Source organism: Peromyscus eremicus, chromosome 19 (genome assembly GCF_949786415.1).
Source record: "Peromyscus eremicus chromosome 19, PerEre_H2_v1, whole genome shotgun sequence".
Taxonomy (NCBI): domain Eukaryota; kingdom Metazoa; phylum Chordata; class Mammalia; order Rodentia; family Cricetidae; genus Peromyscus; species Peromyscus eremicus.
The window spans coordinates 59,238,539-59,260,570 of record NC_081435.1 but is presented as its reverse complement, the minus strand read 5'-3'; the positions used below and the strand labels follow the sequence as shown (position 1 = coordinate 59,260,570).

At 36.8% G+C, this 22,032-nt stretch overlaps 1 protein-coding gene across 1 annotated transcript in view; it reads left to right on the top strand.

The window, feature by feature from the left end:
• Dcc (DCC netrin 1 receptor) overlaps positions 1 to 22,032 on the top strand; it is a 722,447-nt gene that overhangs the window by 393,959 nt on the left and 306,456 nt on the right. Inside the window, exon 9 of the mRNA XM_059246128.1 lies at positions 12,979 to 13,133. Coding sequence (XP_059102111.1) covers positions 12,979 to 13,133 — 155 coding nt within the window. The remainder of the gene's footprint in view (positions 1 to 12,978; positions 13,134 to 22,032) is intronic.

Here is a 22,032-nt window from a genome sequence, read left to right as displayed (position 1 = left end):
GTGCTATTCAATGAAAATTTTCTTAAATGAGAAAAAGAAATTGATATTGAAATTTGATTTCAACATTGCAATTCATGTTGTATGTTTTAGCTTCTCGCTAGAGCAAATACATGCCATATGTCTCTGAAGGTTTGGCAGTGCTATTTGTTTGTATATGCAGGTTTATTTGGCTCCTGAACACAATAGTATTTTAAAAGATAGAGGATTTAACATTTGTGCCTGATGAGCAACAACTCTGTCAGACAGATTACTGTAGCTAATGTTGTCATTAGTCTGTCTGACTGGTTAATAGTATCAGTAATGCAAGTGCCGCGTTTAACTTTTTTTTTTTAAATCCTGCTCCTCTTGGTGATTTCATCTTATAATTCATAGAATATCATACATTGCAAAGCCCGAAAGCCAAATTTCAGAGGGAAGAACTTGTTTTCCCAATATCCACTAGTACCTAGAAATCTTTAAGAACTAGAAGTGATCTTTGATATCATAACCTAACTTTCTTCTACGTAAGCATTCAGAGACTGGTACTCAGAGAAGGAAGGGATTCCTGGGTCCAAGGCCACAGAGTTGGCACCAACAATGTTAGTAAGCATTTACCAAGTACTTACTACACTAGATTGTAGGACAATCGTCTTGTGTGTATGTGATCCTTAGTAGTGTCCACAAGAAAATATTATATAGATAAGGCTAGAAGCCCACATTTATGTTATGTAGCTAGTAAGTTAAAAGGACCAGATTTTAATGCAAGGCAGAGTCCATATCAGGTTTCCCCAATCCTTTTCTTTTGTAGTGAATCAATGAGAAGGAAAAAATGTTCGCTTTCTTGATACAGAACCATGACATACAGTTCTCTTCTATTTTTCTCTACTAAATTTTCAAACTCAGTGGATAATTTGATCTGTATGTTCATTTTTCTTGACTTGAAGACATTAGCATATATCCTATACGTATAAAGAACATTATAACTTTAATTTTCTGGAGATTACTTATGAAGTTTGTCACAGTGCAGTCAAAGTATAAAAGTTATAAGGTTATAGAATTGAATGTTAAAAATTTGAATTCTGTCTCAGAACCTTATAAGCTATGTTGCCTTGGATCAGTGAGTGATTATTAGTCTGAAATTAATAGTAGAATCTCTCTCTCTCTCTCTCTCTCTCTCTCTCTCTCTCTCTCTCTCTCTCTCTGTCTCTGCTTATTTTATTGAGTTATGATGATAGACTGGATAATCATACAATGGTTGCTGGCACACTGAGGAGCACAGAGAGTGGTAGTTGCTCAATCCCAGCCTGGTACCAAAGCTCCCAGGATAGTCTGGTACGGGTCCACTTTGAAAGGCTGAAGAAGCTGGAGTCTGATGTCTTCAAGTGATGGCAGCAACAGTAGACACACTCCTAGCAGAAGAGGGTAGCTTGCATATGCCTGCAACACTTGGTGCTTTTATTCCACTGTCGACTTTACTTATTGACAGTCCTAACATAGTTCTTCATTTTACTTTCCTACATGCTGTTTCTGGAAAAATATCCACAGACACACCCAGATCATTGTCTTATTATTTTCTACTTGTCTCCTAATCTCATGAAGTTGATAATCAAGATTAAGCATTAAAAAATGTAATTTGGTTCCCAGGTGTGTGGTGACAACTATATTTGGTATGTAAAGTCATGATGAATATTAAATGATGCTTATAAAAGTACCTGAAACATTAGCTTTTTGCCCATGGCAACAAAAGCACACTGTTCTTGTTAACTAGTTCCATATATAAATCATTGTGTGGCTTCGAAAATTAAAATAAATGAAATACAGGGATATTTCCTGACTGTTACTTAGAGGGGAATTTATTGCTTTCATAAGCATTATCCCATTTGATCTCCAGATAATGTAGTTATGATAATTTCCATTTTACAGAGGAGCATGTTCAGAAAGACTGAGAAATAGTGCCTAAGGAGCTTTCACAGTAGTAAAGAGTAGAGCCAGGATTTAAATACAAGGTGATTCCTTTACCATATGCACAAAATAAGAGGTATTTCCTATAAAAAGCTACATGTAAAGTACAGTAGGAGTTCAGATGAGAGAATTAAAACATTCTATGAGCATCACTCAATTTAATCCTCACAGTAGCCCAGTGAGGTAGTTAGATAAGGGCTGGTATCTTCATTTTGCAAATGAAGCATAGAAGACTCCCAGACACCTCAGATGTGTTCAAGGTCACATTCTATTTTGCAATAGAACAAAGCCTGGGCCAGGTCTCCATCGTGCAGCACTGATGTTTTATATGGCTCTGTGCTGCCTCAGAAACCTGTGCTCACTGCCAAGGATTAGATACAAGGTTTTTATGATTGACATGGAAGATTCATTTTAGAATTCACTGTGTGTTACCTTTCCAACATGGTGTTTACATATTTTTCCCCGTTCTTCAGAGTTGAGGACTCTGCAGCTGATGAAGCCCATTAACCATGAAGGGGGTGCATTGTGATGGAAAGAGGACAAGCCTCATAAGCCAAAGAAAGCCCAACAGTGACCCAGGCACAAAGCTTGGCAATGCCAGCCCTTCTCTTGGAGCCTCTGCTCCAGTTTAAACTGTAAAGCAGCCAACTTTTTTTTAAATGAAAAACATTTCTAGGACATTGATTGAGAGAATGATGATTTCATACCTCCAATGGATGTAAAGTATATTTAAAACTAAAGCATGCCATCTATAAAGGCCATATGTAAATTAACCATTCTTCATTTAATCAGCATGTGTTGAACATGGCTCAAAAATTCATCCAGCACTGTATTGGAAGTAGCAGAGACACCACAGCTCCTCTGGAAGTCTTTGGAGGATTGTCCTACAAAAAATGGCTTTGACTTGGGCTAGATTTTGACCTACAGGGATGGCTGTGACTGGGAAGTGGAACTTAGACCAGAAGTCAGCTGCATGGAAGCCTCCAGGATTGCAGCAAGCCTTTGCAGAAGTTGAAGGAAGTAGTGATCCTGGCTGAAAGGAAAGGTGTTAGCAGAGACAATGGTGGAGATAAATTGGATTTATAAATTGGAGATAAATTGGATTACATATGAATACAGAAGGAAAGAAGAGAGGGGAAGAGCAAGAGAGAGAGGTCTTCTTATGTATCCTTGGCTGGTCTAGAACTCACACAGAACACACTAAAATCTAGGCTTCAAACTTAATATCCTTCCCTGTCTCCCATTGCCTGCTTGCTGGGAATACCATGACCAATTCGCAGGGGTAATTCAAACTGCAGAAGCTTTTTGTAGTTCTGTGAGATTAAGAGGCCTGAAATTTCCAAGTTTGCAAATAGTAAAGTTAAATTCAGTTTTAAACATGATGTATTTGGAATAGATTTACCACATTCTGCAGGAATGTAACGATTCCCTTTGAAGATAGCAACCTGTAGCTCAGAAATGCTTGAGCCAGAGAGACTGGTAAGTGATCTTCAATGTGTGGGTGCTTACTGTGGCAGAGAAGGAAAGCTAGGCTCACTCGGAAACTAGAGTGGGGTAGCAACTCAGAACCAAGCTCTTTCATCATGAGGACAGATGCTGAGACTAACCAAACTAAGTAATATAAGTAATATGAAAGACAAATCTTTCTTCCCACAAAAATATGTTCAAGTTCTTGCTCCTATCATGTGTTCTTGAATTCATTTCTTGGATGTATACTAAATATCAAGGCAGAGATTGTAGTAAATATAGTTTTTAAAAGCCTGGAACCAGAGCTGTGCCTCTCACAATTCAAGAAAAGGAAAACAAATTTTAACTAATATCTGATAGAAATTGCTCTGAAAAAATGAAAACAGACAAAGAAAAGAAAAACAGCAACTACAAAACCCTCAATTTTTTTTTTTTTTTTTTTTTTTTTTTTTTGTAATCCAAGTAGCTGGTACTGACTTTTCTTGAATTTTTTTCCTCCAGAAAACAAAAAAACAGCAATGATTCCAAAAGTCTTTGACAGTAGGGAGCACATCATTTGAATATAACTTTTGGAGAGATTTATTTTTATTTTATGTGTATGAGTGTTTGTCTGCATGGATGTACATGCTGCATGTGTGTCAGGTGCATGCAGACACTGGGGAGAGCATCAGCTCTCCTGGAACTCAGTTAGAGACAGTTGTGAATAGCCATGTGGGTTTTGGGAAGTGATCTGGGTCGTCTGCAAAACCTGCAAGTACTATTAAATGCGGGGCCATCTCTCCAGGTCCCATAGTTGGCAGTTATTATTGCTGTCAGTTGTGCCATATTCCAGGAAACATCACATAATAGTTCTGGAATATTTCCACAGCTGTGCTTTTAGTCTGTTCTTCTGATACTACCTCACTGCGTAGCCTCCACTGGCCTTGAACCCATTATCTTCCTGTCTCAAACTCTAACCTCAGTGCTTACATGACAGGCACGAACCACCTGGTCTTGTTGCACTACTCACACTCACTAGAGGAACAAAAATGAAAATAAAGTGGATAACAAGGAGCTGCTAAAAAAATATTTTCATTAAAATACATAGTTTCTTCACTACAAAGGAATTAATGTAATTCTTCTTCCTGGAAGCAACTAATTAGGTACTTGGCACCTCATGACAGCATTTGTGCTGAACCATTATAACTAAATGCTAATGCCTAGCACACTTAGCTAAGGCAGAATATATTTATATAGTAGAAATTGTTAGTTACAAATAAATCTCTGAAAGCAGAATCGTTTAATCTGCAAACTCTATTTATCTCCGAAGTATAAAAACACAAGTTCTGAATCCGGCGAACCTAATGCCAGAAAAACCAAAAGAAAGCAACAACAACAAAAACAGCTGCAAATAATAATAAAAAAATGATTGCTTTTTCTGTTCCTAACAGAGAACACTCAACTGGAAAGTCTTCTCTGAGCACTCCACTCTCTGGTTTTTCTATAGCACAGCCATTTCCAGGAAAGTGAAGTAAAGTATGAAACAGGACCTTTTCAGATTAGGATGAAATGTGGAATTAAATACAGATTTCTAGAAGTTTCTAGAATAATAGATGTGTGGAGATTTCATGTACATAATCACTTTTTGGTTTTTTTTTTTTTTTCTTCAAAATAAGCTGTGTACTCACTTAAAAATTGTGAACCCTTAACAGCCCCACCATTCTCTATGCTCAGAAAGTATACATGGACATTAACATACATTCTAATGCCATGGCATATATTCTATATAGGATGTACAAACCAAGCATAATGACAATGTAGAGAGACACTGTTTAGTGTGGCTAGAACTAAGAGATAAGATGGTGGGACATCGACAAGATATTGCATTTCAGTGGGATCCTAGCTGAAATTCACTGGACACAAGATTTTGCCAACTACAAGAGGAAATATGAGTTGAAATATGGTAACTACGGGCCCATCAAACGCACAAAACATGAGAAGAAAGGCAGAGGAGAGACAGCAGAATGAGTTTGGATTCATGGAATGAGCCAATTTTTCACAGAGGAATGTGAAAACGGTGCACCACACTGTGAGGGTCTCTAGGTTACTGCAATGAGGAGATTTTGTATAAACTACAGGATGAGGCAGGACACAAGGCTGTGGGTATGAATTAACAGATGATGTACATTAAGAAGCACAGAGCCAGTGAAAAGTAGTAACTATGAAAGTCAATGGCAACAGCAAAGCACTGGAAGAATGTAGCCTCATATTGCAAGCACCAACTACATCAGGACCCGATTCAAGACATGAGGACTTGTAATCAAAGTGACCGGAGCAGATTTAAGGCTCAGTGCAAATTTCCTGAGCATGCTCCTCATGCTACCTTGTTCGCTTTGTATCTAAAAATGCAACAGAGTCTAGAAGTTAATATGAGTTATTGGGAGAAGTCTCTTCCTGAGTTTCCTCATTTATCAACCCCAGCAACACTCTCAATATCCCAAGCAGTCTCAATTCTTATTCTCCAGAGGGAGAAGAATTCACACCTATGCAGGAATACTATTAGTCCCCCCTGCGCTGGGGTGACTGAGCAAAAACAAAGTACACCTTCCAGAGAGGAGAGAGGACAAAGCTGTATGGTAATGACAAGCTCTGCCTGGAGGACCTGGACTTAGAAGGCTTGGCATTGCATCTATGCGGGACCAAGTCTAGGGCTGTCCCTGTCCTAGGATAGGCTTTCTTGGAGTCCATCCCCACTCAATGTTCATTCTTTTACAGTTACATTCATTAGATGCAAGAATTTGTGTAAAAGTGTAGCTATATGTAAAGCTGGGGTGAGATGGAAAGTCCACAGGGTCTTTCAGGTACTCCTACAAAAGGGCCTCCCATGGGAGCCTATTCCAGCCTGTTAAAGCCAGCTATGATGATTTCTTTTTCCCAGAGCGGCATCCTTCTGTTCTCTGGTTATCTCATCCATCTCCTGTCTATACTTCAAGCTTCCTTAATTTTCTTCCCCAGTGTTCCCAGTCTTGCCATTTCACCTTAACAACTGCTGTAACACTAGCTGACCATTGTAGCAAGAATTGCTATAATGGTCTTTTAATAAAAAACCCAGAGCCAGATATTAAGGTAAATGCTGAAAAATCAGAGAAACAAAGGAACAAGCCACTGCCACATTTTACCTCTAGGACTCCTTAGCCTGAAAAGGCTTTATTTAGATCCTGTCTCCTCACGCCTTATATACCTTTCTCTGCTCAGCCATCACTTCCTTCTTAGTGCTGGGATTAATGGCGGGTGTGCTTCCCAAATACTGGGATTAAAAGTGTGAGATCTCAAGTGCTGGTATTAAAGGCATGTGACTCCTAAATACTGGGATTAAAGGCATATGCCACCACTGCCTGGCTCTCTTTTCTCTCCTAGACTGAGTCAATCTCACATAGTCCAGGGTGGCTTTGAACTCACAGAGATCCAGATATTTCTCTGCCTCCCGAGTGCTAGGATTAAAGGTGTGTGCCACCACTGCCTGGCCTCTATGTTTAAGCTAGTGGCTTGTTCTGTCCTCTGATCATCAGGCAAATTTTATTAGGGTGCACAATATATCACCACAGACCGTGGTGGTACACCCCTGAAATCTCAACCACCAAGATATCTAGACAGGAAGGTTGCAGTGATAAATGCTGGGCCAGACAACATAGTTGGACACAGTCTCAAAATTAAATAAAAAAAATAATAAAGAAGATATTTTTCCATAGAGTCTTTTTAAAAACTGAGTTATGGTGACATGTTGGCAAAGGTGCAAGTTTATTGTCCCTTTGTCAAAGTGGGTGATTTAGAAACTGCAACTTGCCAGGAAATCTTACAAAGGTAACCCAAGGCAGCTTTCCCTGGGCAAGAAATAAGTGTTCTTATTTATTTATTACTAACTTCTGGTTACCCTCTGGTAATAGAGAGGGGAAGTTATCTACTGTTGCTTTCTAGCAAGAAGAATCAGGACTCATACTTTATTCTGAGGAGTTTCTAAGAGCGAATCTATGGTGGGTGGATTCTAGAAGACATAGGCTACTTCCTTCCTCAACCTTAGCCAAATAAACTCCACAGCCCACATCTGAGTTGAGACAGAAGTGAAGAAAGAAGAGTTTGTCTGACAGTGTGTATCTGCTGTTGCATATTGCACCTGAACTGTGCAGGGTTCTACATTTTCAGTTCTCAGGAGAGCATTCATTGAAGGTCAGTGGAGCCTGGGTCCCTTCAGAAGAGATCTAGATGCTGAGAAACAGAACACCGTCATACAGTGATGGGGCGTGGACCTCACATCTCATATTCTGTATTTTTCAGGACTTCTGCGCATATCTGCTCATCCACAGAGGAGCACTCGCTAGAGGGACAAGATAACAATCGTTAGTTAATTAGTTAGTTAGTTAGTTAGTTAGTTAGTTAGTTCTACTCCAATACAGACATGCTAAGATCCAGCTCCTTAAAATGGTCTATTAGTCAGGACCACAGAACACAAGTTGCCAAACTCAGAATCTACTTACTGTTGGGAAGTAATTTCCCATAGTTTATTCACAAACATAAAAGCCTGGAAAGTGTTATCAAAAGCCTCCTGACCTTCAGTTTCCAGTTTGTAGCGTAAAAAAATTACAAAGGATGACATGGCAGGAAATGCCATTTTCCCACAATGCCTTTGTATCCTTTTAGAAATATAATGTCACTGCACTATGACTACAGGACTCAGAAAGTTAGCTTGGCAACAAAAGCCCAGACACTGGGAGGAAACACAGATGTCACTAGACAGCAGGGCTATCGCATTGAGCTGAGGGACTCATATTTCCTCTTGGTGTCTGTCAGCAAGTTCCCACCTTCTTAGGAGACTTACCATGTTCACTAGCAGAATATCTTTAAAAGCAGAAGCTTTAGCTATGACCATCTGCTAAGAATTCATTTAGTCTCTGGAACAATATTAATCATATGGACAATCCTTTCTGTTGTTGTTAGAGCAGGCACAGAGCATCTGTACAGTTTCTCCCTAACTGCAGCACTTACTAACTACTCAGATCTGAGGTTCCAAGTCTTTAGTGACACTCTCTTTTCTTGAACAACATACAACTTACTTCTCATGATGCTATGATAATATTTTGCTATCATAGTAAAATAAGAGCAGAAACTGACACTAACAAAAGATTCCATATTGCTTGCTGGGTGTCATATTTTTCTTCGGTGGCATAACTAATTCAGTTATTTAATTCGTTCACACTGTTTGTGTACAGTGCCCATTTTACCACCCAAGGCAACTGGGGTGCTGGTAAATGAGAAAACCAAAAGCTACCTTCCCAGATTCAGTCCAGCATGGACATGCATTGTCTGTTTGACATTTTATTGTGATTTTACTTTGACATGGTAAGCAGATTTTCGAAAAAGTGACACATAAAATTGAAATGTTAAGTGCAGGCCTGTATTCAAGGCAGAGGCTGGAATGTTGCCACAAGTTGAAGATAACCTGGCAGACATACCGAGTTTCCAGCAAGCCAGTGCTACAAAGCAAGATATTGTCTCAAAACAAAACAAAGCTAAAGAAAATCTAAGCTTTCCAGTTAAATCACTGCTTAAACAAGCTTTTGCAAGTCTATACTGAAAAAATGCCAATCCATGCAGAGCTGCATAGGCAGTTGTGCAGGGGAACATCCACACGGCTGTCTCAGAACTGCTCACATAGCAAGCGTGAGCTATTCCTATCTGCATTGGATAGACAATATCCAGCAAACACTTTCTGAAATGCTTTATAAACACTTCATGTGAGATTGAGGTATCAGTTATCCCTATCAGCCAGTACTTTAATTTTTTTGAGACAGGGTCTCCCTATATAATCCTCACTGGCCTGGAACTTGCTCTGTAGATCAGGACTGACCTCAGACTCAGAGATCTGCCTGACTCTGTTTCCTGAGTAATAGAGTAAGAACTGTCCAGGACAGACCCAGCCTCAATGACCATATCTTGCATTTATGTATAACTACAACTGCTTTGGAGAGCTAGTCAAATGTTGATGGATATTACAGGAACATGAAATATTTCTGTCCTACATTAATCACTTTTCTTTGCATGTAAGTGATATTTTCATAATTCGATCTGGGGAATTCTTAACTAATCATATCCAAAATTTTCTGTCATTTTTCTGTTTCATATTCCCCCCTCTCTCCCTCCCTCCCTCTCTCTCTCTCTCTTCCCTCCCCGTGTGTGTGTGTGTGTGTGTGTGTGTGTGTGTGTGTGTGTGTGTGTGTGTGTTTTCCAGTAACCATAGAGACCAGAAAGTGGCACTGAATCACTTGGAGCTGCAGTTTTAGGCATTTGTGAGACACTTGATATGGGTTTTGGAATTTGCCTTCTTGTCCTATGATAGAACAGGAAGTACTTTTATCATTTACCCATGTCCTCAGGCCCTCACATCCACTTTTTAAACCTTTTACTTTGAATAAGCCTAGTCAAAGGCTTTAACAACATGATTTAATACTTGTTTTACCCAAGCTATTTAGTAGTTATACAATAGCATCAATAGTGAAAGCTTTCTTTTCCTACTAATAGCCAAGAAGTCTACTTATTATTCAAATCTCATCATTGTTGGCAACTATGTTATTGAAGATCTACAATAAATACCATTGTATAATTTATAGTATGTGAGAGACAAATCCACTCTCACAATGATTTCCAAATGCCCATCATTCCATTTTTGCCTTAAAGACACCATGTATACCAGCAAAAGTAACCATGGCCCAAATAGATGCCTTGTTTCCCTGATGCTAGATTAAGAGGGTGGCGCACCACATGTCACTCCTTCAAGCTGTGAATCCTTTGGGAAAATGTATCCCTAAATCTCACTTAATGCTTCTATAAAAGAATGACGATCAAGCAAATCTGTCTGTACCTAAGGACTCATGAAACACTAAGTTACAAATTCTACAAAGGTCACAAAAGGAAATAGGACAGAAAACAGCCACATCCATGTGCTTCACCTTAGCAAGCTGTACACAGGACATGGAATCTGATTAAGATGATTTCATTTTCTTTCTCAGCATTGATTATTTTTATTTTAAATGTACATATTTCTGGAGTACTCTATGATAATTTGATGCATGTATAATGATCAAATGAAGGTTGTTGGCATTTTTATCTCCTTAAACCTGTTTTATCATTTTTGATTAGTACATTATAACTATGCATATTTATGAGGTATAGTGTGATATTTCAGTAAATCTGTACAATGTGTAGTGATCAAAAAAGGCGAATGAATAGTTTTCTCTCCTTATCATTATATTGTGTTTAGAGGTACTGCTATTTAGTTATCTGTTGCTGGGATAAACACCATGACCCAAAACAACAGAAGGAGGAAAGGATGTAATTCACCTTCCACTTTTAGGCCAGGTAGCTTGGAGGGAAGTCCAATAAGAACCAAAGGAGAAACTCTGCGGACTGACTTGTTTTCTGGAACAGTCTGTTTCATGATCAACTTGCTTTCTTCTACAGCCAAGTCTCACATACCTAGGGATATGCACACCCACAGTGGCCTAGACCCTTAAGAGGATATCTCAAAGACATGGCCACAGAACTAACCAATTAAGGCAGTTCTTCAGTTGAGATTCCCTAGGTCCAACATACTCTTGGTTGTGACAAATTGACAATAAAACTGCCTAGCAACAAGGCTTTGAGCACTTCTTGGTTATTCATAAAATACAGGTAGGTTATGAACAGTAGTCACACAACTGTGCTGCAAAACAACAGAGTTTAGATTCCTGTGTTATACTTTGGTAAGCTTTAGCCAGTTTCTCTCTAACTCTCTTACCTCCATCTTTCCTAACCTCTAGTAGGTTTTGTAGTGAGATTAAATTTGATTTTTCTTAAAACTTGACATATTAGAACATATGTTACTAAACATAATATCTAGTTTCAACCACTTTTGTGATGACCACATTTAATTCCATTTGTGGCTGAATAATGTCTATTGTATATATATATATATATATATATATATATATATATATATATATATATATATGTATATATATATATATATGCCATGATGGACATCTAGGTGGGTCATATCTTAGATATAGTGAAGAGTGCAGCAATAAATATGGGAGTGCAGATGTCTGTGTATTTTGATTATATCCTTGGAAGTAGGAGATTTAACTTATATGTTAAATCTGTGAATATTGTTTTTGCAGTGACTATATGGACCTTAGTTCTACTCCTATTCATTCAATACTATGTTGGTCTTTTTGATAACAATCATTATGACTAGCACCAATGAAACTTTGGTTTTGATTTGCATTTCTCTGGTGCCCAGGGAAGTTGGGAAGTTTTTCAAAAAATTTTCAATCATTAGCACTTCTTTTGATAACTATTTATTTTAATTTGCCCAGTTTATAATTAGACATTTTAGTTGTTACTATAGGAGAAGGAGCAAGAGAAGAAGAGGAAGAAATTTAGATCTAAAGTTGAGTTAACTGGTCTCTACTGGGTCCTATTATGAATGTAGACGTTCAGAAATTACCATCCATGCCCTTGGAAGTTTTGCCTTAAGAAAACAGCTGAAAAAATTTAATATGTAATTAGACAAAAATAAGTATCAGTTTAAATGTCTCAAAGATAAGATAAAACTCAATGACAAAATTAACATGTACATAAAATCCCTGTGACAAGTTATAAAAACATTGTCTAGCAATAAAATGTATGATACAATCCAATAGTTTCAGAATTTCTTTTTAACGTTGTATAATCAACTAAGGGTCAGTGAGCACGTGCAGAAGGTCTAGAACAGTCCTTTAAAAACCTTTCACTAGTTCTCCTTGTTGGATGTCTGGTGTCGCCACTCACAGAGTTTGTCCTTATTTACTGTGTGCTATCAATCCCATCGCTGTCTGTAGATCCATTCTATTCCAACAGGAGATAGGTCTTTGTCAGTGAACAGGTGGACACATGTACATATAGTGTGAAGAACAAAGCAAGGGAACATATGTGTATTATTATTTCTTTTTACAAAGAGAGAAATGTCATCTCTTCCTGTAACTGAACTTAAAGTAACCACAGGAGCCAGAATGCCATGCATAAACAGAAATACATTTTGTCTGCATTTTTCTTTCCCATAAAAAAGTAAGGAAAAGAAAATTCATGAATAAATTGTTGACAATACTAACAACCACCAACTTGTGGAATAATTTAGACCTTGATTTCTCTCTTCAGCTGGATTTTGCCAACTATGTCTGCCCGTGTAGATTGCAAACATTTCTTCTTATTTTATTAGCCCTTTTCTTGTCATGACTTTTGAATACTAGATTCCAAACTGTCAAGTAACAAGACTTTAGCTTGCAAGTTGCAATGAAAATGCTGATGGCTTGAACTCTCTTAAACTTTGCAGTGTCTTCTTGTGGGCCCTTCCCATCATTTAGTTTCCAGAACAAACCTTGGAATTCCTGGATTTTCTCCTAGGGTCAACATTAAATGAGTAAGCAACCACTCGGCTGCTCATTATCCTGGTAAACCAAACAAAGTTTGGGCTAATGCTTTCATTTTAAGATAATATTTCTCTTCAACTTGATTTCCTAGGGAGCGAGCTTTGAACACAACCCAGCCTGGGTCCCTTCAGCTTACTGTGGGGAACTTGAAACCAGAAGCCATGTACACCTTCAGAGTTGTTGCCTACAATGAGTGGGGACCGGGGGAGAGTTCTCAACCCATCAAGGTGGCCACTCAGCCTGAGTGTGAGTATGAAAATGGAAGGGCGATTTTAAAAGCATTTATTTTCATCTACAATATCCTTGCATCTGCTCATAGAAATTTTTGAGGTGACAATATGGAAGGGAGATCTTTGTAGCAACACATTTTACTTGAGCACTTTTAAAAGTGAACTAACATTTTAATGAGACAGTCACCTTATTGAAACTATAATGGGGAATTACAAACTGGGAAGGCCCAAGTCATGCCCATAACCTACACATTTGTCTTCTATGAAGCAGATTATCCTATCTAATACTATTCTATCCTCATCCTCTTCCATTAATTTTTCATATATTTGTTATTTTTCCTTTTTTTTGAGACAGGGTTTCTTTGTGTAGTTTTGGTATCTGTCCTGGATCTCACTCTGTAGAGCAGGCTGTCCTTGAACTCTTAGAGATCCACCTGGCTCTGCTTCTGGAGTGCTTGGATTAAAGGCATGCACCACCACTGCCCTGAATATTTGTTATTTTTCTATAAGGAGTCTAATATTAAAGAAAAAAAAAACTAATGGAACAGAACTTTTAATCTCAGGAACTTAATTAAAAAACTTAAATATGCATCAAGTATATTCAAGAAGCTGCCAGAAGATGAACCAGGACATTCAAAATATGGGCAATTGCTACTATTGGCTACATCATCCTCTAAATCTAATTTACTATATTAAACTACATGATCACAAAGTAAAGGAGCCGAACACTCTAAAAACTTAAAATTCAATGATTTCTATTTTAAGAGTTCCAAAGAAAAGTATTCCTTTGCTTTGTTAAGCATTACTTACACATTTTCCAGTTTGTTTTAGAGAATGAATTACTGACCAGCAGTTTGCCAGCTTAAATTTAATGAAAACATGGTAATTTAAAAGTTAAATTCACCGAATAAGTACTTATAATAAAGTACATTGCATTGCATACTGAATTCCAGCTCCTTTCCAATTAATAATGCTGTCTTTTGTATTTTGGTTCTTACTTATTTTTTTTGAAAATCTATTCAACTTAAAAATAATTTGTCATGCTTTTATAAGAAGGTGACATACAAATTAGAACCACTTAAACTAGTAAAGGTAAAAAATCGCACGCCTTTAATCCCAGCACTCGGGAGGCAGAGCCAGGCGGATCTCTGAGTTCGAGGCCAGCCTGGACTACCAAGTGAGTTCCAGGAAAGGCGCAAAGCTACACAGAGAAACCCTGTCTCGAAAAACCAAAAAAAAAAAAAAAAAAAAAAAAAAACCCAAAAAAATCAGTCTTGGAAGTGGCGGACATCCTTGGGACTTTGATGTCATCATGATGAGGCTAGAGAGAGTAGATTATACCATCTGAGTAGTGATAGATGATTGACTGTTGGAAAGACCTGGGTTTTCCTTCCTGCTAGCCATGATTACAGAAAGCATATTGGGTAATCATCCATGAAAGGAAAAATGAATAAGCCTTAATATTCATGTAAATATTTGCCTTATGAAAAAAAATTGCAGATAGTAACTTCAAAAGCATAGTAATATATAATATATTAACTATACCTAAAATATCTACTATATCTATATGTTTAATTATGTAAAAAAATCACTTATGATTGGTTGACAGTTCATGCCTATGATCCTAACCCCTGGGAAGAAGCTGAGGCAGGAAAGTGGTCACAAGTTCAACTACAGACTGAACAATAGTTTGAAATTATTTTTCAAACAGCACAAAATAAGTAAAGGAAAATAAAATAAAACAAATCACTTAACCAAACCTACATTTGATAAAACATGTTCTAGCATATTTAATGCAAAATTTAAAAGTCAGAGTAAATAATTATTTATGTCATACCTAAAACTTAACAGTCTAATACATACATACTCATAAGTATATATAATATTAATATGTACTTTAATATCCCACTTTCCCCAGTATATATATATATATATATATATATATATATATATATATATATATGTAATAATATATTTGCAACACACTTCATTTCAAGCATACTAAGTATAAAAGTACCTCAAAATTTATAAGTAGAAAGTGCTTGTAAATTATGATAATATTGAAATCTAAACATGACTGTTTCCTTTTTTGGTTTTCTTTTTGTTTGTTTGTTTGTTTGTTGTTTGTTTGTTTGTTTTCGAGACAGGATTTCTCTGTATAGTTTTGGTGCCTGTCCTGGATCTTGCAATGTAGGCCAGGCTGGCCTCAAACTCACAGAGATCTGCCTGGCTCTGCCTTCCAAGTGCTGGGATTAAAGGCGTACGCCACCACCGCCACCCAGCTGACTATTTCCTTTTAAAATATAGTTCTATGGAATATCTGAATTATTCATATCTATTTTTTTCATATTTAATCCTAACATTTTCTAGAATTATTTTCACATACTGTTCAAGGCTAACTGGTCTAATAATTCTACGTTTCTGATAAACCTGAATAAGTCAGCCTGGCTCCCTAACCGTGAACACCATTTTTTTTTTCCTTTTCTCCAAAAATTCTTTTGAAGTTTCCTACTTTAAAAGTTGGTTTTTGTTTTTTGTTCTTGTTGTTTGTTTGTTTTATCTTATGCTTTACCTAAACACCAATGGTTTGAAATCATGGAACAAAACATATTTTTGACTATGACTGCTAACAGCAACACTTGATGTGACATTTTAATGTGCTTATTACTTGAAATTAACATATATAACTATGTGTGCCCACAGACAACATTAAATGTAGAAGATGCAGAAAGCGGCATAAAATGTACAATTATAATTTCTGAATAGCATCTGTGTACCTAATAATATCCCAGACCATTTAAAGCATTCAGGAAGGAACATGCATGCAACTTATTAGCAGTACTTACAAATCTTGGAAACATCCTGAAGAAATAAACAGCACAATGTGTAAAAGTAAAACCTCCCCAACAAAAGAAGTTACAGGAAGTTGTTAAGCGGAACACAACCAGGGCTCTGTGTCTATTCTTGAACATGTTTACAGAGTCGTCTATGGGTCAGTTCATTTTTTAATAATTAATAATTTTAAACACATCACCTCAGACCAATGTTGTATTGCAAGAGCATTAATATCATGCCTTCTATATCATTTATTCTTCCCATTTGGAAAAAAAAAAGAGAATAGAGTTGGCACAATAGTTAGTATTTGAGAACTGATTTAGCACACCTAAAGATATGGGTTCAATCTGGATCTGCAAAACAAACAACAAATAAACAAACAAATCAGACCGTGACTTCCATAAACACTTATTTTACTTAAGAGCTGGCATATACTACGATGAATCAATTAAATAACAAAATATCCAATCAAATGATGCTAATTGGTGATATGGTAACAAGTAAATATTTTTTTTCTCAAAAGAATGAAAATGGAAATTTCTTCTGCTTTCGAGGCATATTGTAGCCTTGAATATCTTTTCATTAAGGGCAATCATGACCTTAGGAATCTCTTCATTTTGAGTCTTTCTTCACAGCATTGCATTTTAAATAGCCTCTGTTCTTTCTTAGTATGGACTAAAGACCCTTCCCTTTGCAGTTGTGTATTGCACTATGAATACTCTCTTTCCTAAGAGTTGTCATTGGCTCATTTATCTCTTTCTAGGTAGATGGGTAGATAGGAACACTTTCAGCCTGTATCAGCAGAATGCATACAGACTTTTCCTTTAGAGAGCCGACAAAAACTACACCCTTCAACTCATTTATACTTTACTCTGCAGCTCACTTCCTACATTTGTTATAGACATTAGGATAAGTAAATTACATTGTCATGGCTAATAGATGCTTCAGTAAATGACATTCTAGCAATATAAAAACATCACTAATGTTACTTAATAACTCATCAAATAGTGAGGAAATGGCATACTCAAGAGACCCAGTCTTCACCCATCTCCACTATTTATAAGCCTACAGTCTGTATTTTTATGGGAAGAACAGAGGTGTATTTCATTATGTGGCTAGAATTGAGAGAGACAAGAGGAGAAGTTTTGTCAATATTTTCCACGCGCAGAACCATTTTTATCTTTTGAAAGCAGATCTCTTCTGGGTTCACATTTAGTTGCTGCTTTTACTGCTGTTTTCCCAAATGTGATGTAGTAATTGTATACTGACATTGCACAGCTTTTATACAAATTTAATGTCCAGATTTTCATTTTATTTGAGAAATCAGCTCCATTAGGAAAATTGTATTTTCAAGGAATAAAACCTGATGCAAATATGTCTGAAATATAAATCATCAGCAACTTTCTACAAGTGCATGCATTCCGCAGTAATCATTTAGAGAGATCAACAGTCCAAGATCGAATTTATAAAATAATAGCCTAGAATAGAACAACCTGGTTTCTATAAAGGCGTGTATCCTCTGATTATATCTTCCTTTTGCTAAACCTTTGCCCTTTCTCCCTTGCTTTTGTGGTGTGTAATTTCTCCACAGTATTATCAGGCAGGATTTAAGTCCCTGCCTGACTAAGACATGTCTAATCTTTTTATACCACATGTGGTGAATTTTTGAATTATTATGTGGGGTCCCATAGAATGCTGTTATGGCAATTTAATCATAAAGGATGTTAAAATGGACCACATACAGGCTTGAGGGCCTGAGTTATAATACAAATCATGTTTGCTGGACCACAACACAATTATCTGCAAAACTCTTTTGTAGTGAAGAATTGTAGATAATGTTAAGTCGGCTATATTCTTTATATGAAAAGGTAGTAAAAGCCACCTCTCATATTGAGCAACTTACAAATACATAACACAGATGTAGAACTGGAGTTACATTTCCCTCTTTTGTGTATTATTTTTTAATTATGGCAGGGTTCTACCTGTATGGTAGTTATTGCCACAACAGCAAGTATGTCAGTGAATATCATTGCATGCATCCTAGAGGCATTGTTGACACTTCAGTTTTCTGAAGTCTATAAAATTAGATATTAAATTAGATATTATTTATTTTACCTGTTCACAGGCTATGACGGTTAAATGTAATGATAGGAGAGTTTTTTTTCTAGGTCTTGTCGGACATCTAGTAATCACTTACTAGCCTGAAGTCTCCTCTGCCACGCTTTTTCTTTTGGGACGCCAACCAGCTTGCAAATCATGACATGAAGACTTCTTATTAGTTACGAATGCTCGGCCTTATCTTAGCTCTCATTTTAATTTGTTGCTCTTTATCTATGTTTTGCCTCAGGGCCTTTTACCTTTCTCTCTTTCTTTCTTTCTTTCTTTCTTTCTTTCTTTCTTTCTTTCTTTCTTTCTTTCTTCTCTCTCTCTCTCTCTCTCTCTCTCTCTCTCTCTCTCTCTCTCTCTCTCTCTTCTCCTATGTATCTTATGTTTCTGATGTCTCCCCATGTCTGACTTTTGGCTGCCAGGTTTCTGGCTCTGGGTGTGTCCCTCTCTTTCTCCCTTGTTCTTTCTTCTTCTCTCATTATAGATTTCGCCTCTTACTTATTTTCTCTCCCCAGCAGCCCCACCTATCCATGTCCTGCCTACCTATTGGCTGTTCAGCTTTTTATTAGACCAATCAGGTGCCTTAGGCAGGCAGAGTGAAACAAAAACACATCTTTACAAAATTTAACACACATCCAAATGTCATTAAACAAATGCAGCATAAACAAATGTAACACACAGTTAAAGTAATATTCTGCAGCATATTTATTTGTTTAAATGTAACACATCTTTAGAGAGTTAAATATTCCACAACAATCTCCTAATCCTGTCAAGACAAAGATCAAATAGGAACAGAATACCAATTCTCCAGCACTGAAAACAAGTGATGCACTCACCTGTAATCATCTCAGTAGGTAAGGCTTACATAAGAGCTATGAGTTGAAGTAGTTTGATTACTATACAACAGTCTTTTTATATACTTCACTACTCCCACACAAACATTAGTGAGTCCTTAAAATTTCAGAATATTAGGCAAATAGATGGAACTAGAAAATATCATCCTGAGTGAGGTAACCCAAACCCAGAAGGATAAACATGGTATGTACTCACTCATAAGTGGATTCTAGATATAAAGCAAAGAACAATCAGACTGCAACCCACAGAACCAGGGAGGCTATATAGCAGGGGGGACTCTAGGATGACTGTGGCTTATAATAAGTTTTGGTTTTACTCAATTACTGGGAAAGCCTCAATGAAACATTTCACTATTAGGTTAAGAATTTATACTGTATCAAGCTGATAATAGAAAAATTAATTAATTAATTAATTAATTAGTTAAAAAAAGAAACTACATACTCTAAGCACACACACACAAAAAAATTTCAGAATATTTTACTGACTTATTCTCTAATACTGCCTATTGCACATCTTTGTAGCACTAAATAAATTTAAGTCTTATGATCAAAAAATATATTATTTCATAATTGGGCTATAAAATAACAATTTGTTATTTTATAAATATTTGATTAAGAGATGCCAATAGAATAAGATTTGTATTCTGTGTATGATGGAGATAAGAAATACAAGTTATATTTCTTCATGATTCTATGAATTAGTCAGCTTTATTTTTATTGTGTCCAGATAATTTCTTTAATCAACTGAGCTGGTTTCTGACAATCACTGTCTTGACTGTAAAGTGATTAGAATGAATATTTGAAATAACTACAATGGCAAAGTCAATGACTAGCCAGTTGATGGTGGTCTAGACACAAGTCTTAACAGTAAGAGCAAGAATTAGACAAGAGTGTGTAGCATGAATCTTAAATGGTCTTAATAAAAACAAACCTGGAGCCAGGTATTGGGATGAATGCTGGAAGATAAGAGAAGCAGAACAAGCCACAGCCACCTCACCTTGCCAATTCCTCAGCTGATCCTGTTTCCTCAGACTGGAAGTCTCTGAGTCCTCATCCAAATGGATCTCAGCTGAACTGCTACTCAAAAGCCTAAAAGCTTAACTAGGCTCTAGTTCCTAATCCTCACGCCTTAAATATCTTTCTGCTTTCTGCCATCACTTTCTGGGATTAAAAGCTATTGTTACCACGCCTGGCTGTTTCCAGTGTGTCCTTGAACTTACAGAGATCCAGACAGATCTCCACTTTTGGAATGCTAGGATTAAAGGCATGTGTGTCACCATTTTTTGGCCTCTATATCTAGTGGCTGTTCTGTTCTCTGACCCCAGATACGTTTATAAGGGTGCACAATATTTTGGGGAACACAATATCACCACAAGAGTGGCTAGATGGTCTCTTTTGGAATCCAACAGACATTGATAATATATTTAAAAGTCTCAATGCTAAACATATTTTTAACAGGTGGGACCTTATAGCTAAACATTCTTAGTGACATAAGAGACCCATTTGGATTTAATTATTGATTAAGGGAGATATGTTTTTATGATGACAAATAAAAGTGGAAGAATTAGTAGTAATTTTAGAGAGGTGGGCTGTTTATAATTATTAAAGAAGTTCAAAGCAATGAATTTCAGTCTTTCTCTGTCTAATCAACAATAAATATTTTATGTTAAATTCTAAACCTGTACTTTGGAGTACGGTAACCCTCCTCGCCATGTGTCTATGGACATTCAACTGTACTGAAATAATATTCATTTCTTAGTCACAACAGCCACACTTGAACTTATCTGTGACAGCTAAAAACCAAATCAAGCTAAAATCAAAATTAAACTACTGTCTTTTAATGATGTAGGACGTTCTCTCACATGGTGCCAGTCTGAACACTGCATTAGTAAATGAGAAGAGAAACACCAGTCATGGTATCATACCCATTCTCAAGGGTCTAGGCTTCTTGTAGAAGCCCCTCCTGCTAGAATGCACTAAGCCACATCTAAGCACATTTGTATTAATGTGCTTCCTTGTAGCAAGAGCACTTTCATCTATATAGAATTTATACATCAATTCATCAAAAAATCAATGCCACAAGACTTTTATAAAGTCCTTAGGACAGAAAATAAAATTTTAAGAAAACCAAGATAATTTGTATCTAGTCCTTGCTGCTGAAACAAGATAACTGCAGCTGGGTAATTTTCAGGGCAATGACATATTTCCCATGGTTCAGGACGGTAGAAACTCCCAAACCAAGGCTTGATGTCTGCTGAGAGCTAGTCTCTGCACCCAAGATGAAGTCTTTTTGTCACAATCTCCATAAGGAACAAATGTGCCCTCACAGTGTAGGACTGGGAGAAGAGCAGTGTTGGGGGAGGAAAAGTCACTGAGTTATTTCATTTCAGTTCTTATAAAAGACACTAATCCTTTAATGATGGCTGAGCTCAAATGTAGTCCTCAACTGCCCCACTTCATAGTGCTGTTGCTTTTAGGGTGATCTCAATATGAATTTTGGAAAAGAAACAAGGACCCCAGAAATAGATACATCAAAGAAATTAGTGCTACACCTTTTGGTGACAACATCTTATAAAATAAATTTCTGAATATCATATATGGGGGTGGGATTTATTTATTCTTTTTTAACATAAAGTTAGCATTCCAAGAACTAGCACAAAAACAGTGTGTAATTTATTAGTAGTGTTATACACAAAGCATGTTAGCTTTTAGTATTAATTATTTTGCAATATTAGAGCCGGCATGGTAGTACATACCTGTATTCACAGCACTTGGAAGAATAAAGCAAGAGGAAGGCAAATTCCAGGGAAGTCTGAAATATGTAGTGATTCTCTCATTTTTGAGTTATATGCAGATAGTGTATGTTAATGCCCTGTCATATACATAGGGGCAAAGATGATCTCCTGTCCTGTGGGTGTTCTCTTAACCCTGGTGATTGTTGCTTTAGCTGAACCCTGTTGAGGAAGGAAGGCGAGAAAAGCAGAAGGCCAGAAAGGAGAGAAAAAAGAAGGGGGAGGGAACTGGGTTAAATCATGACTTACTTGACAGAAAAGACAATCAAAATTTAGTAGAGCTTGCTTTTAAATCACTTTTCTATGAGTACTTTTAAATGTAGATTCT